Source organism: Chaetura pelagica, unplaced genomic scaffold (assembly GCF_000747805.2).
Source record: "Chaetura pelagica isolate M959 unplaced genomic scaffold, ChaPel_1.0 scaffold115, whole genome shotgun sequence".
Classification (NCBI taxonomy): domain Eukaryota; kingdom Metazoa; phylum Chordata; class Aves; order Apodiformes; family Apodidae; genus Chaetura; species Chaetura pelagica.
Window position 1 is genome coordinate 1,638,198 of NW_009953761.1, and position 15,918 is coordinate 1,654,115.

General features: G+C 39.2%; 1 protein-coding gene across 1 annotated transcript in view; it reads left to right on the top strand.

Moving 5' to 3' along the window:
* Window positions 1-931: 931 nt before the first annotated feature.
* ENOX1 (ecto-NOX disulfide-thiol exchanger 1) overlaps window positions 932-15,918 on the top strand; it is a 146,989-nt gene continuing 132,002 nt past the window's right edge. Inside the window, exon 1 of the mRNA XM_010000871.1 lies at window positions 932-1,067. Coding sequence (XP_009999173.1) covers window positions 977-1,067 — 91 coding nt within the window. The 5' untranslated portion in view covers window positions 932-976. The remainder of the gene's footprint in view (window positions 1,068-15,918) is intronic.

Below are 15,918 nucleotides of genomic sequence, written 5' to 3' on the forward strand. Positions count from 1 at the left end.
GCCCATGTCAAGATGCTGCTAATACAGTAGTTAATTATTCCTAGCTGAAGAAAGGCTAACAGGAGCAAGAGGAACTGGGGAAAAGCAATGGCTGCTGGTAAATATCTTGAGTCTGCAAAGGCCATAAGAAGATAGCTGGAAAAAAGCCAATTTCAGCTGTGATCAGGGAGGGGGGAAGCACAAATGTGTCATCACATCTTGTGTTTGGGGGTTCAGCATCAGAAAGTTACCATCCCTTAGCTATCTGGGTTCCTTGTATTATGATACATTTTTAATTTTTATTTTTATTTTTTTTTAAAGAATAAAACATTGTCTTTCTCATGGTGAATTGATTTTGTTTGACCTCTTTTTAGTTAGGGGCTGATTTATTCTTAAAACTTTTACAAAAAAAAAAATTTAAAATTGTACCATATGGAAAAAAAGGTCTTTCATTAGAGGCTGTTTTGTTCTCTCAGCTCTCTGACAAGTTGCCAGAGATTATATTTATTTAAGTTATATCAGAGCTTTACTGGACAATTAATTCAGGTTGAGAGGCACCTCAGATGGTCTCCAGTCCAACCTCTTGCTCAAAGCAAGGCCAGCCATGCGGTCAGACCAGTTCCTCAGGGCTTTATCAAGTGGAGCCTTGAAAGCTGCCAAGAACGGCAACTGCACAGCCTGTTCCACTGTCTGACTGTCCTCATGGTGAAATAGTATTCCATATAACCAGCTTGAACCATTCTTGTTTTACGTCTGTTGAAGATTTCCAATGTCTGTATGCTACAGAATACCAAGCACTGCTGTCTGCGGTCTAAAGGGTGAATAATAATGAAGAAACAAAGCCAAGCCAAAATAAGCAACAGCCGTGATACCTCAGTTTCACTGCAGGTTTTGGTTAAAAGTTGTGGCACATTGGCTTTTCTACTTACAGTGTTTTTCTTTTCTTGCAGCAGCTGATGGTTTGGGAAGTATAGCTATAGATACCACACAACTTAATATGTCAGTCACTGATCCAACAGCTTGGGCTACAGCCATGAATAACCTGGGGATGGTTCCAGTAGGACTGGCTGGACAACAACTTGTGACAGGTAAGATTTTTCTTTTTTAAAGAGTTTTCTTGCACTGTTCATGCATTCGTTGGGTTCTTTGAAAATATATGGAATTATTTCTGAGAATATTATATTTTTATATTCTGAAAACATCATCCATGATTAATATTGCATACTGTGTATTAGTCTCTTCTTGTAGGAGATATATAATCTATATTATATTTTAACCTTGTGCAAAAGCTCTCTGGGGAAATTAAACAACTAAACCATCAATCCTTATGATGGGTCAACACAGTGAGGCAAGTCATGTAAGAGAAACACTTATTTTTGTTTCTCTGTTCAAGCAGGATGTCTTGAGGTTCTGCCAAGGAATATCCTCGGCTGTGAACTCTTAACCAGAGAAGATTTTGAAGTTATTTTAATTGGGCAGAAAATCATGAAGCCCATTCAATTCATATGCTCAGTTGATATTAGTGAAGTGAAGCTTTCCTATCAGGTGTGTGCTTATTTACTTTCTGCCTGACTCTATAAATTAAATTTCAGGAGTTTGTTCTTGTTTGATTTTGTTATTTCACTTCCCAAACACAGTTCAGGAGAGTGTTGCAGGGAATCACTTATTTGAACAATAATAAAAAAATATTTTGAAATGTTTTGCAGACAAGCCTGGATATATCAGACCTCACTGTCAACACTAGAGGCCTGATTAGTTGGGATAAATAAAACTTCACTGCTCCTGAGAGGTAGAAAAAAAATAAATTATATGAGTGGGTGCCCTATAGACACAATCCACATAGCAAGCATTTGACAGATCCCCTCTGGAATCTTCATTGCCACTTGGGCTTAAGGAGAGCTGTGCAACATCTGGATCAGAGTGACATCCTGTCATGTCTGTGCCTGTCCTCGTAGACATGGATGCAGTGAGTCAGGTCATGCTGTAAATCATTCTGCCTGCCTCACCAGGGACACATGATGCTTAATTTTGGCAAAATACATCGCCTTCTGAGACTGGGAAATGAGTAGATTTGTGCCAGCTCACAGCTGATGGTCTGGCTCTGAATTACCTGTTTTACAGGTGGGTAAACTAAGCTGCAAGAAAACTGATTTATAATGAATCAGTCTCAAGCACAGAGTTTAGCTCGTGGAGGCCATGAACTGATTCTCAGTCTCTGGTTTTAACCACATGATCCTGATTAAAAGAAACAAGCAAAGCCATCTGCTCCTTGTGAGCCAGTTCTCTCCAACGTTTTTATCAATGATCTGGATGCAGGAGTTGAGTCCACACTGAGTTTGCTGATGATACTAAATAAGGAAGAGCCACTGATTCCCTCAAGGATAGAGGTACCTAGCATGGAGATTTGGATAGATTGGAATAAAACAGGATAGAATATTTTAGTTGGAAGGGTCTAGTTCAACTGCCTGACCAATTTAGGGCTGACCAAAAGTTAAAGCATGTTGTTAAGGACATTATTCAAATGCCTCATAAACACTGACAGGGTTGGGGCATCGACCACCTTTCTAAGAAGCCTTTCCAGTGTTTGACCAGCCTCTCAGTAAAGAAGTGCTGCCTAATGTCCACTCTAATCCTCCCCTATGTAGCTTTGAGATATTGCCATATGTCTTATCTCTGGATACCAAGAAGAGGTCAGAACCTCCCACTCCATTTCCCCTCTTTCAGGAAGCTGTGAAGGGTTATGAGGTCTCTTGTCAGATGCCTTTTCTCCAAACTAGACGAGGCCAGACACCTGAGTCTGGCCCTCACAGGACATCCCTTCCAGCCCTCTTACTAGCTTTTTTGTCCTCCTCTGGACACATTCAAGGACCTTCACATACTTCTTAAATGGTGGAGCCCAAAAGTGCACATAGTACTTGAGGTGAGGCCACAGCAATGCTGAATACAGTGGGATAATCACCTCTTTTGACCAGCTGGTTATACTCTGTTTGACAAAGGGCACTGGGCAGTCACCAAACTTATGATGTTTAACTGGGACAAATGCCATATTCTGCACCAGAGACCATGTAATCCTGGATTTACATGTGGGTTGCAGAAAGGGCTTTTTGGTTGATGGGAAGCTCAATATGAGTCAACAATGTGCCCTAGTGGCCCAAATGTCCAACCTGGGATATGTTAAGCACAGTGTAGCTAGCTGGTCAAAATAAGTGATTGTCCCACCACATTCAATATTTGGTGCGGCCTCATCAGGAGTGCTGGGAGCAGTTTTGGGCTCCACAATTTAAGAATGATATAAAAGTATTAGTGAGTTCAAAGGGAGGCCACAAAACTAGTGAAAGGGAAAGGCTAAAGAGGAGCAACTGAGAATTCTATGTTTGTTCAGCTTAGAGAAAAGGGAGTCTACAACTTCCTCATGAGAGGGAATGGAGAAGGCAATCCTGATCTCTGGTGTCCAATGATAGGATGCAAGGGAGTTTTAATGCTGTGTCAGAAGGTGTTTAGATTGGTTATTGGGAAAAAGTTTTTAATTGTGAGACTGGTCAAGCACTGGGACAAGCTCCCTAGGGAAGCAGTCATGCCTAGATCCCAAGCCTACTGATGTTCAGGAAGCATTCGCACAACATTCTTTGATGTATGGTTTAATTTTTAGGTTGCACTGTGTGGAGTCAGGAGTTGGACACAATGATTGGCATTAGTCCCTTCCAGCTCAGGACAATTTACAAATTCTATGTGCTTGTGGGGAAACAGCTTTTTCTGTTTTCTGGTGGGGCTTTGCCTGCAGGTGCTGTGCTCAATTTGAATGTGATTACTTCCACACCTGAAAATAGCCATATGTCAAAATCAGCTTATGTTGCTTTCATTTATAAGCTTCTCAGTTGCATATCCCATGGAGGTTTGCTCACCTTTTTGTCTTCGCCTGTTCCTCTGTCTCCTTTGGTGTAAATTGTGTCCTCAGGTGTGCTATGCAATCCCTACATGACAGCCTCATCTCCTGTGCAATGCTTTTCCCCACAAGGGAGGATCTCCAAGACTTTATTTCATTGCCAGCTCCCTACTGTAATTTCCATAATTATGTGTATCACGTATTGTAGGAGTGTTGTACAGGTCAGTTGGTATTTGTTCAGCATTTTCAATGTATGAAAGGTACCATAAGTAATAAATATTAATTCCTGAAGTGCTGCCTGATTTCTCTATGGTTGCAGGATAACTTCTTTACTTTTGCTCTCTTTTGTTTGAGACTCCCATGTATTTTCAAAGTAAATAGGTGCTTTGACACTTCGTAATATTTCCTTATGATTCTTGAGTTTTTGACACATTTTCTTCATGGCAAATCCAGAACAGCAAAACCACAATTCACTATGAAAAGACTTACAGACTTAATTGCTATAATATATTTGCTGTAACTGCATTCAGTGAGAGTTTGCATCATCATGTTTGACCAAATGTCTACCTAGTCCTTAGCCCTTTCTGATTATTTTTTTTTTCCATTATTTTTTTTTTTTGCTATTAATCCTTAAAACTTTGTCAGCAGTCACATACTGGTTTTACTACTGTCATCTGTGACATTTCTCGGAGGTTAAAATGTCACACCCGTGTCCCAGTGTTAACTTTTTGTCTGTCTTTAAAAATGTATCTTATTCTTTTTTTTCCTGCCTTGATGACAACTAGGAAAGCAGTAAGTAGTTTAGATTAACTCACATGGAGATAGTGTGATCTTTCCTGGACATCTTTACATAACCTGCCATAGTCTGAATGATACTCATCCTTATCCTGACATATTTCTTAGTGCTCTGATCTTTCAGTTTCCATACAACTTACCCATTCATGCCCTTTCTTTCCCCAAACTAACTGGTTCCTAATTCCTAAATTGCAGGGCAGTTTTGTTCCCTAAGGTATGGAGCCCATGTCGTTTACTGAGTCTTTTTAAAGGTTTTTTATGTTGGTTTTGTTTCCAACTGATTTAGCTTTGCTGCTGTGTAACATGCTGGGATGCCTGCCTTGTAACAGAGTTATGCTCCCCATTTTGCAATCTGTGACACTCTTGCCTAGCCCGAGAGTTTCTTAAAATGACAACTAAAGCTTCTGCAACATCTGGACAATACTCTTCTCACAGCTTGGGATGTAGGCTGTCTGGTGTTGGTTACTAATCAATCTTAAGCACTGCTAACCTTTTAATACCAGTTTAGATGATATCTGCGCTCTATTTAATTCCTTATCTCTCAGTGCTTTAAAATTGGATTTTTGATCTAGGCAATTGTCAGAGCCTTTCTTTTGTAAAGATGGATTCTTATTGATAGTTCTATAATAGCTCCTCTGTTTCTACATGTGTTTTCCTTACACTTATTGTTATTCAGAAAGCTTACTTTTTCCCCAAATAATATTTGGCTACTGCATTACATATACACTAATATATGCATTTCTAGATTATATATGCATAATTCATACAATAAACTGTAGTTTAATAATGCATTAGTTAAAGTGTTAAAGATTGATGAGAAGCACATTCATTCTAAACCTCTCTTTTCAGCAGGTTATATTTTTTTTCAAAAAAATTGCCTTTTGGACTTAAATTTCTTACAGTTGCTCTTAGTCCAGAGGAAAAACAAAAATCTGGAAAGGTTGGAAAAATCTGCTAAACTTCTTTTGAATTATCCAGGCCTTAAAATCGGTGTTTTCTAGTCTTTGAGACTTTGAGAAAAATGGTGAGATGAGAGGGGAAAGATAGTTTGTACTCCACCTTTTTGAGATCTGAATCCTCTCTGTGTGCTCAGTAACTGATTCAAGCACACCTTTCAAGTACATTCAAGTCTGCTGTTTTGTTGCATTTTAAGACTAGCAGAAAAACTCAGTGCCCTCAAGTCAAATGAGGATCTTTTCTTTTGCTTTTGCACTGGTATTTTTAAAGGCAATTTTGGCATTGCTGAATTTAGTGTTCTTATGCTTTCATTTGTTTAAGCAAATGGCATCAGGTCACCTGTTTTCTAAGGAAGACATCCTGCCAGGAAAATTATTTATTTCTCTGGTTCCTTTTGGTTTTCTTTTCACTAATGGACCATTGCCTTGGAAAACATGAAGCAAAATTGGAGATTCTTTCCTCCAGAATAACATAGATGACCTAAACTTTTCTTCCTCAAAAATGGTGTATGTCAAATAGTTCCCAGTACAAATGAACATGAGGAGTGGTACGTAAGTGGTAATTCTTTTAGACTTAGTTAAGCTCATGCCCGGTGCTGCATATTTTTACTCTTACAGAGAAAAATAACAAACCACAAGGGCACATATCCAAGATGAAAGTTATAGATCTGCCTGGAAAGCATGAGTATGCCTGAAAACTTCTGGCTTCTACTTGTTTACAGAATGGTTATTAAGGCACATTTCTCCACATGATTTCAGCCATTACATAACTCAGCCTCAAGATATTAAGAATTTCAGTGTCCTCCAGTATTTTTTTTGCTGAAGTTAGGCTTTGACCCCTTGTAGAAAATCCTATTGAAATCAGAGACTAGGAAGCTTTGAAGCTTAACATCATGTTTACCAAAAGGTATAGAAAAAGCACACACAATTTTTGTGGCCTCAGGCATGTATTTTTAGACACTGAAGGCTGTGAAATATCAGACACTTACATCAACCTTTCTGTTTTTCCATTTGTCTTTACTATCCCCGCACACTTGTCTTTTGACCTGATTTCAGTGGAACATAGGAGCTGTCAGTTCCAATCAGGTCACCTTGCTCAGGATTGTGCTTTTGACAGTGTTGAGCATCAGATACTTCACAGGGAGAGATGAACAAGGCAATTCAGCTCTGAAGTGCATCTTCCTCTGATAGGCTCTCCTCTTGATCATTAATATATAGGCCAGGGTTCCCCAAACTAGAGGTTATATTTTAAAAACAAGTTATAACTCAGCAAAACTGCCCTTTTTGAAGCAGCATCTGCAACAATAAGTGGTTTCAATCCTGAAATTGCAACACCAGACTTAGTTTTTGATGAAAGAAACATTTGGGAAATTTTGCTCTAGAGACTCCTAAATCCCAAGGCACAAAGTTCAATATCCCTCCCAGAATTTTATTAGCTCAAGACCTCCATATCTTTGGAGATATCTGAATACTCTCTCTTTCTTCACAATGAAGATTGTAACTAATGGCACTTATTATATTCAGATTCCAGTAAGTGTCAAGATTTTTTCCATGTGGCGGGCGTAACAGGAGGACTAGCATGATCACTTTTTCTTCTCCTGCTCACTCCAGTGTCTCAAGGGATAATTGATTCCCGTGCAGAGCAGAATCGAAGAGTCCTTTAAGCTTCACTGTCTTTTCACCATAAAATAGATGAGGCATGCTCAGTGAATTATTGTCAACTGCAGATCATCATATGCTGACTAAATTGTAAACATATCCTTCAATATTCAGTTTATGTACTATTTTTGGATCGTTAATGAAGAAAAATCAAATAAAGTAGGAAATCAAGGTATATTTGATTATATTCAGCAGTTCTCCAAAGAAAGCCTGTACATTAAGACTATAAGAGAAGACTATAAGAAGTCAGCTGGTCAGAAAACTGCCAACTCTCATGAGTACGCTGCTTCTTCTGTGGCCTCACCACTACTGAAATCTTGGAGCCACTGACAGCCATCTGGCAATCTCATTTTATTTTACATGTGCCATCCCATTACCTATTAAATCTTCCTTTTCCTACGCTTCATTGCTTAGATGCTGAACCAATGTGCCAGTGAGCATGCAACTCGCATCTTCCAAGGCATGCCTAACAAAATACAGCTTCCTTTTCTGTAATTAATACTGAGCTCCTCTTATTTTATTACGGGGTCTATTTAGTTTTAAAGTGAGCCACTTGTACTATGACTTTTTTTTTTTTTTTAAGGAAAAAATGCTTTAGCATCTCTAATTTGTGATTGGAGTTTCGTGTGCTCCAGCTTTAAGCTTTGAAGTGCAGAGGCAGCTGGTAAAGGTGCTCCACACATTCTTCTTCCTCTACCCCTGTAACCTGCAGACCACAAGTAGCTGCTGGAAGAGTTCAGCAGCCCAGTGGCACAGTAGCATACAGCATGTTTACCCTTGCTCTGAATTCTGCATTGGCTTGACATCTGGCAGTAAAAGAAGATATTAAAAGGCTTAATAAAATCTGCAGACTTTTCCATAGGTTTTGCAAACCCCTTGAGGTTAGAAGGTATCTTCAGAAGGCATCTTTTCAGCTATTATGTCTTCCCAATCTGTTAATGTGTTGTGTTTTGTTAACAAGCCAGCCTGTGGAGAAGGAGAAAAGTAGTAAGGTATACTCTGAAGAAAATCACATAATTTTGCTATTTTTATTCTAGCTCCTTCCTACTTTATTTTTATAGTCTTCACTACAGAAACACTGCATGTTCATCAAGAAGAAAATATTTACGATTTAAATTACCTGAATGACCAATCAGAATAATTAAAGAGGTGTGAAACATACTCTAAAGGATTAGCGTCAACCTTGTGCCCTCATAAAACTGTGTATTTCTATTATTGAGACACAGGAGAGCAGGAAGAGTGAAAGAGAATAGGTACTGTGGGAATCTCAATATGTAGAGCCACTGGGAACATCTCTAAAGAAGTATTATATATTAGTGTAACAAGTAGGTTTTTTTCATTGACCTGAAAAGCTCCTGCAGAGTTAATCACACTTTCTACCTTGTGAGTGTTACTCAAGGAGACTTCACACCAGGAGACATTAAAGTGCTAGGAAAAAACACAGTCACGTTACAACAGAAAAAGAAGAGAGAGATTCAACGGCCAGAGGAAATGTGGCGAAACTCTAAGTGCCTTTGACACACTGTTGAGGGTTAAGCGTGCCTCTTAGGTCATTCAAGTGCCTGCTCTATATTAGACCTTAATTGAGGCCAAAGATGAAGATAATGATTGAAATCTGCTCAGTGCTTAAAGATAAATAGTGGTTTTTTAACATGATATGAAGGGCTGAATGTCCTGAATAAACAAGAACTCAGAGGTGAGCAGGCACACATAAAGGAACTACTAAGTGCAAAGCTTGTGCTGTTTGTGGGGTGAGGGTTTCTTCCTGGAATATGGCATATCTCTCTCTATTGTTACAATTCTGTACAAGCCTGCTAACAGTTTGGGAAAACAGACTGATTACTATTTGGCATAATTCTTCTTAACGCTTTCAAAATGCTAGAATCAAGTTATGATGTAAGCCATATTGTTTGGATGTTTTGGCTTTTTGTTTTGGGTTTGTTTGGGTTTTTTAATGCCTGACTGTTGGTAATTATACCACCAAAGATCTGTTTGGCATGTTTTTATTTGAAGATACAGCAGAGAAACATAAGGAAATATTTTATCTTTGAAAAAGTTTTCTCCATCTTTTATCTCACTTTGGAAAGCCTCCATTCCCACTATTTTCCATGTGTTTATTTATTTTAGACAAGAAAGCCCATGAGTAATTATGAGCATCCCCCTTGCATAAAGTAAGCCAAGAGCTCTTTGGAACCGTTTGCTACTGACTGTTCACTTCTGATAGAGCACAGCTTATCTGCAGCACTTTCCCTTCACACATCAGTCCCCATCCAAGCATCTGAGGTTCCTTGGCCAACATGGGAAATCCAGTGTAACCCCTGTGTGATGTACAGCTTGCTCATGGGAAAATTAAGTTATAGTGGATAGAAATCAACAGAATGAGCAAACTGACCATTTTGACTAATCAAAGGCACGGCATGAATACCAGGTTGCGTATTTGCATCCTTTCTGTCACCTGTCCTTCAAATGCTCTTTGCTTCTGAATGAGAATTAGGTCTCACAAAGTGCATAAAGATGCACATCCACTTTGCTGCAGGTGTCTGTAAGGTACTAGCAGAGTTGATCAGTGTGGAAAAGTGTCTTTTGGTGGTCCTCACTGAAGCAGAAATTCAGCGAGCCTTCAATAAGCCTAATCCTGGGTATGTGAGGGAGCTTGTAACATAATACTTTGCAAATGTTGACTTTGTTAAGAGAAGGAGTGGATTTACCTCACCTTCCTTTCTCTGGTGGTGACAAATGATGTGTATGACATCACCAGCTCTGAGTAATGTCTCTGTAATGGGAAGCAGCTGGTCACTGGAGTAGTTCTTCTAGTGGACGTGGTGGTGAAAGATAATTAAATGTAATACATGCAATATGCTCTGATACACTGCAGCATGTATTTAGATTGTGTTCTGCCCAAATATTAAAGATATTCTGTTACTGTGGCTCCAGAAATTTAATGTCTGTTTGTGTAAAAAGGGCAACTATATCTGCCTTTCCTATATGTGCACATTTCTTATTCTGATTTATTTTTTTCTTCTTAAAAAATTGTTCTCTTTACTTTAGCTGATTTTTCTTTATAAATAATCTGCTCCTCCTGACTATATTGCCTACATTATTTAGTAATTATTTGTTATTTCTATTCAGGAGAGGCTTAGGGATAGAGAGCTCTAGTAAGTTAAACACTGCCTGAAGACTTAAGAGTCAATCCCAGCCCAAATTGCCCATGGTCTGTTTTCTTTCACTTAGATAAACCAGGTAGGTGAGGGACCGAATGGAAACAATGGGGTAATGCTGATTGGCATGAAAAGCAGCACCGATTATGGAGCTGCCTGCCTATTGTATAACTTTTTTAATAGGTATCTTGGCACAGCAGTAATATGGTGGCAAGTGAAAAAGCAGTTTAACTCTTTTTATCTGATATTCTGAGTCAGGCAGTGAAAAACAGGCAAGCTATTGCAAACATCAGAAATAAGCGGACAATTTCTACCTGCTCTTTGTGCTGCTGAGATTTATAGAAAAAGGTTGGCAAAAAGGGAAATAAGATAATAGAAAAGAGCTTTGCTAGCATTTAGAGGAGACAGCAGCATGGAGAAGGTGCAGATGTGCTTATTTGCACCTTTTTTTGCAAAGATCTGGCAACACAAACCGTATTTCAGAAAAGAGGTGTCCAAACTGCAGTGGATGGAGAGGGCAAGTTATATGCATCTCCAACTCTTTTTCTTCTCTCTGATACAATCGTATTTCAAACGGTTCATTTCACCAGGAGTCAATATGGGATATTATAACCAACTACAGTCTTGAGGTTTTACCCTTTTGAGCTGCATCTGTCAAAATTATTTACATCTTCAATTGGAAACCCTCTGTTTTGGGACTTGAGCTATACTTGGAACTGCATGACTGAACTCTTTCCAGGAATAATTTCTGAAACCTTCTTTTCTGGGGCCTTTTGATAAAAATTTTGGCACTTCAAGCTTGCTTTGTTGAAGTATTTTTAAGACATTGCAGAATGTCCTACAAAGTTATCTGCTAGAATAAGCCATAACATAAATAAATTAAATATGCCTTAAAAATAACAACAAATGCTCCAAAATCAAGAAGACAAGAAAGGGAAAAGTGTAGATTTTATTTTCTTTTCATTCCTTGTTATTTAATGTGTTTATACCCAAACATAGTGCTGCTGTCCTTTAATATAATAGATGTCGCAGCATGTTTTTTTTCTTTACTGTTCTTTTAATACTTCTGTAACCCCCTAGGGACTTAGAAAAATACCTTGGGTTGCAAGAGCAGAGAGCTCAGATGCTGCACCTGGATTTCAGGGATGTGTGCAAGCATCGGGGAATGGGAATCTGCAGCCGAGCAGCTCCAATAGTAGTTGATTTAATAACTTCCTTATTGTAAATATTGCAGTGTCCCTTTACTTTATTAGCCAGAATTCAGTATATGAAAAAATCTCAAGTACAAGTTCATTCTTGCCATTCACCAGCCTGTGTAAGGTAAAATATCTCTTCCAGTTCTTCCTACATATGTTGCCTTTTAACTTCATGTCCTTTTGTTCTGGTCTGTCTAATTACCTCAAGTAGATAATCAAGCTTGATTTTATAATAAACCATAGCCTGTTCAGGCTTGTCATAACTGATTTATTGACTCCCAAGATTAAGGACTTTCAGCCTCAAGACTAAGATCATTCCTGGCTGCAATTCAAGCTTTAAAATTTAAATGTGTTTTGAACATGTGTCCTATGTTTTCTCTTCAAAAAGAGCAAATAGCCTGCATTTGTGTTGGTTTTTGTTGTTGTCGTCCAAATGGAACTTAAGCTGGATTTAAAATAAAACAAACCCAAACCATCCAATTCTGCAGAAAAGTCTGCATGTAATCATCATGACAAAGATTGTCCTCTCGAAGGCAAGGGCATTGTTGTATATAAATAGAAGTTTCTAGTAGAGGACCTCAAGAGGGAACATAGATGTCCATGGAGGTTCCCAGCATATATTTCCCTGTAACAAACTGCTTCAGCACTGCCTGATGGAGTGGCACGTGCCTCTGCACGTGCGCACGCCTTAGAAACGTAAAGGTGCAGTGCTAAGAAAACAAAATGATGCTAACTAATGACTCATGTACGCCATTTGGTGTCCCATAGGGACTGCCTCTCTTCCAGTGTTTTACCTCAGCAGTCGAGCTCATTTGGGACATGAGAGCTAACCATCCTTCCAACTGTTCATCCAGGGATTTGAGGCTCTGAGTTGTCAGTGGAGGACTTTTTAACCACAGCTCCTTTAACAGACAGTTGTGTCCCTATCTCCCTGCCTTCTCTTTCCCCTGATCTCTAGTTTTTCATCAACAGTGCTGGCATAGATTTGAATGCAGTCTCTGTAATGAACAGATATTTACTTAGGGTCATTAAGGTCTCTTGGCTACCTCAAGTAGTAACAGAGAGGTGTCAGTATTTTAAGTATCACTATCACATTTCTGCATATACTAGCCGCTGTAACTGTGTACTGTAATTCTCCCTTCTTATTGCTAACAGGCATCAAGTCGTGGATCTAGTGGTATTTTCTCAGTGTTTTCCTGTTAGAATTTACGGACAGTTTGGGTATTCACACATTTCCTAGATTGTTTGCCTTATCCTAGCTCAATTATTTCACATTTTCCAAAGCATCATGACATCTGGCCTCTGTGGGCCATATTGTATGAGAGCCACATCTCATTAGACTTAATTACACAACCTGTTATTTGTTGTGCTTCCAAGATTTGTTTCATTTGTAGCCTTAAGATGCAGTATTTAATAACTCATCCACAAATGTATATAGTAATCATGAACTAAAGAAGTTCTCCAAGGACTTTTTTTATTGCTCACCATGCTTTTATGATGCAAAGATGACAACCTGTCATAGTTTCCTTTTATGATTATGTTATAGATTGAAAATATCAGAAAAGTCCATGTTACTTAATGGCTGCATACAAATAGAGTTTATCGGCTTGCAAGTACTGCCCGCTCTGCAATGTCATTTGGGGATTGAAAGGGTAACAAACCTGTTTTCACTCTGGCATCAAGAAAACCCAGCAGTAAAATGTTGCTGGCCAAATATTGTGGTTGGAGCCTTGATTGCCCCTCCTGGAGTTCCAGAGATGAACATAAGAGGTGATCCCGAGGTTAGGTGGAGAGAGCCCCTCCATCAATAATACAGACTAGCATAAGACCCACTTTTCCTTTTCCCCTTTGCAAGTCTGCAGAGCCACCAGGAATAAGAGCTTGAAAATTCATTTTCCTTGTGTTGGTAAAATAAAGAAGAAGAAAAAAAAAATAATCTGACTATTAAAAGACCAGACTTCATCTGTCTTTTAGATTAGAAATACCCAGAAAATAAGCAACTGAAAAAGTCTTTTCCATTACTTATAATTAACCCCCTGATTTAATACTCAAGCCCGCTCACAGCCTGTGCTGCCCTGACCTCAGGGATTGTGTGCTGGTAACAGATCAAGCTTTGGAAGTGCAAAGGAGAGCAGAAGAGGCAGGGTCACAGCGAGCTCCTCCAACATAGGTTTGCAAGGAAGCGAGCAGTGTACAGCCAGGCTGTGCAGCTCTGTGCCTGCCGTGTGAGGCAAGACTTGTGGGTAAAAGCTACATTGCTTCTTGGACCAACTTGTGTCACTGGAAAAAATTGCACCAGCCCTCTGATCATCAGAGGCAACTGGAGAACTAAAAGTTTAATTATAGCAGACAGCAAAAAAGGTGAATTCAAAGGAAGGAGTAGTTTCGCAGCACACTATAATTTCCCTCCTTTTGTTATCTTTTCATCTGCCATAGACTTGCCTATCTATGCCTTTACAGAAAAACCAATGTGTCACTATTTCCCTTTTAATAGCCCCTTCTCTTTTACAGGTGCCAACCAGCTCTTTTTTCTACCTGACTTAACATCTCTGATTAAACTCAAAGAATGTGCTTCCTACCTGTATTTAGCGTGGAAAGTCAGTGCCTCTATTTCTGACCTGAACATGGGCTTTTCTGGTTGTTCTGACTATACTGACCCATAAACCTTGTCTTGCTTATGACTTTAGGCCATTACAGCTACAGCAATACTATTGCAAATGTGTGAGATTATTCTTAAAGAAGCCCTCCAAATCCAGACCCAGGATAATGGTCGATTTATGGCTGTAAGGAAGAGATCTCTTGTGTAAGAAGGGTAGCCTTCTTCTAAGGGCAAAACAACAGTTTGTGCTAGTTTTTATACACAGAAGAGTGGTTGTTTGTTTTTTTTTCTATATTCTCCTTCTGTGCCTCTTAGTCATTAATCTCTCATATAGAAACTTGTCAAATGCTTTTGGAAATTGAAACAAATATGCTGCTTCCATACTTATTTTTCTTATCGTTTATAACCACAATGTCTTAAAAAAAGCTCTAGCATCTCTTCCTGCGCTCCCTATCTCCTAAATCCCTTTTGCCTCGTTCCAAATGTACTACCATTCCATTTCAGTCTGACACATTTTTTATCTTGTCTCTTTTGCAACAGTTTTCAAGTCAATGGTTTTTGTGACGTTTTCATGTGATGAAACTCTTCAATGTTTTAAGTATGTCTGAACAGCCCATCCTTGTCAGTAAATGGCTTGACTGTTACTTGCACACATAGCCACTCAGGAATACAACAGGTTTTTTTCTAATGTGACTTGAGCAAAACAAGTCAGTTCTAAGTCAGTTCTCTGGTTCACAGTGTTTTCCATCAAGGCTGAGTTTGAAATTTAATCCCTTTTTGTTGTTGTTTATTTAATGAAGTACTACAGTGATTTCCCAGTAGTTTCTTTATAGCAAGAAAGTACATAAAAGGTTCTGCCTCCCTGTTACTGGATGTGCAGCAGGAGTACCAAGAAACAATGTGTGATGACAGTAGGTTTCTGTCATAACTTCTGGAAGGAGATAGGAATCCCTTCTGGGGGATGCAGAAATTACCATGGGTGGGCTGAATCACTCTACACAGTTTTCCACCTTTTCCATGGGCCATACGGCAAGGTGAAAAGGCTGCTGTCTGAGGTGCCATGGTTAGATGTTTTGGTGTGGGTGATGTGAATCTCCCTGAGTCTATAGTGAGGTCCTAGGTTGGCATTATCTTCATTTCAGCTGAAAGTGAATTTCTACAATAAAGCTGCTTGTTTCTCAGTGAACAAAAAAATTCCTCCCAAAAACCCAATATTGAATTAGACCCGGAATGAAAGTGGGGTTTTGCTTCAGAACTAGAATTGAATAACAGAAAGGGTTCCTGGATTATGTCATCTCAGAGTTGTCATGTTGTTGCAAAACAAGGGAAGAAGGAGAGAAAAATTCAATTTTCCTGGGCTCAGTCTTGCTTTTAGATTTTAGATTATATCAGCCTTTGAATTAGGAATGTTGTTCTGGCATTTAAGCCCTTGCAAGCTGTTGTGCTTATGGGAAACTGCAGAAACAGTGCTGAGAACCAGCTGGAGGTGGACAGAGGATGGGTGAGATTCCTCTCTCCCAGGAACTCCTGCTGGAAGTCAGTGACAAAGCCAGAGTGAACAGGTATGAGGATGTGGGAGAAGGATGATCAGGTTCTTCCAGGCCACATTGGTTGTTGAGAAGTTGTCAGGGAGGCTTCATGAGCCTGCCTTGAAAAGCTATTGTGAGAAACAGCCTTGCAATTTCTTGAGCAA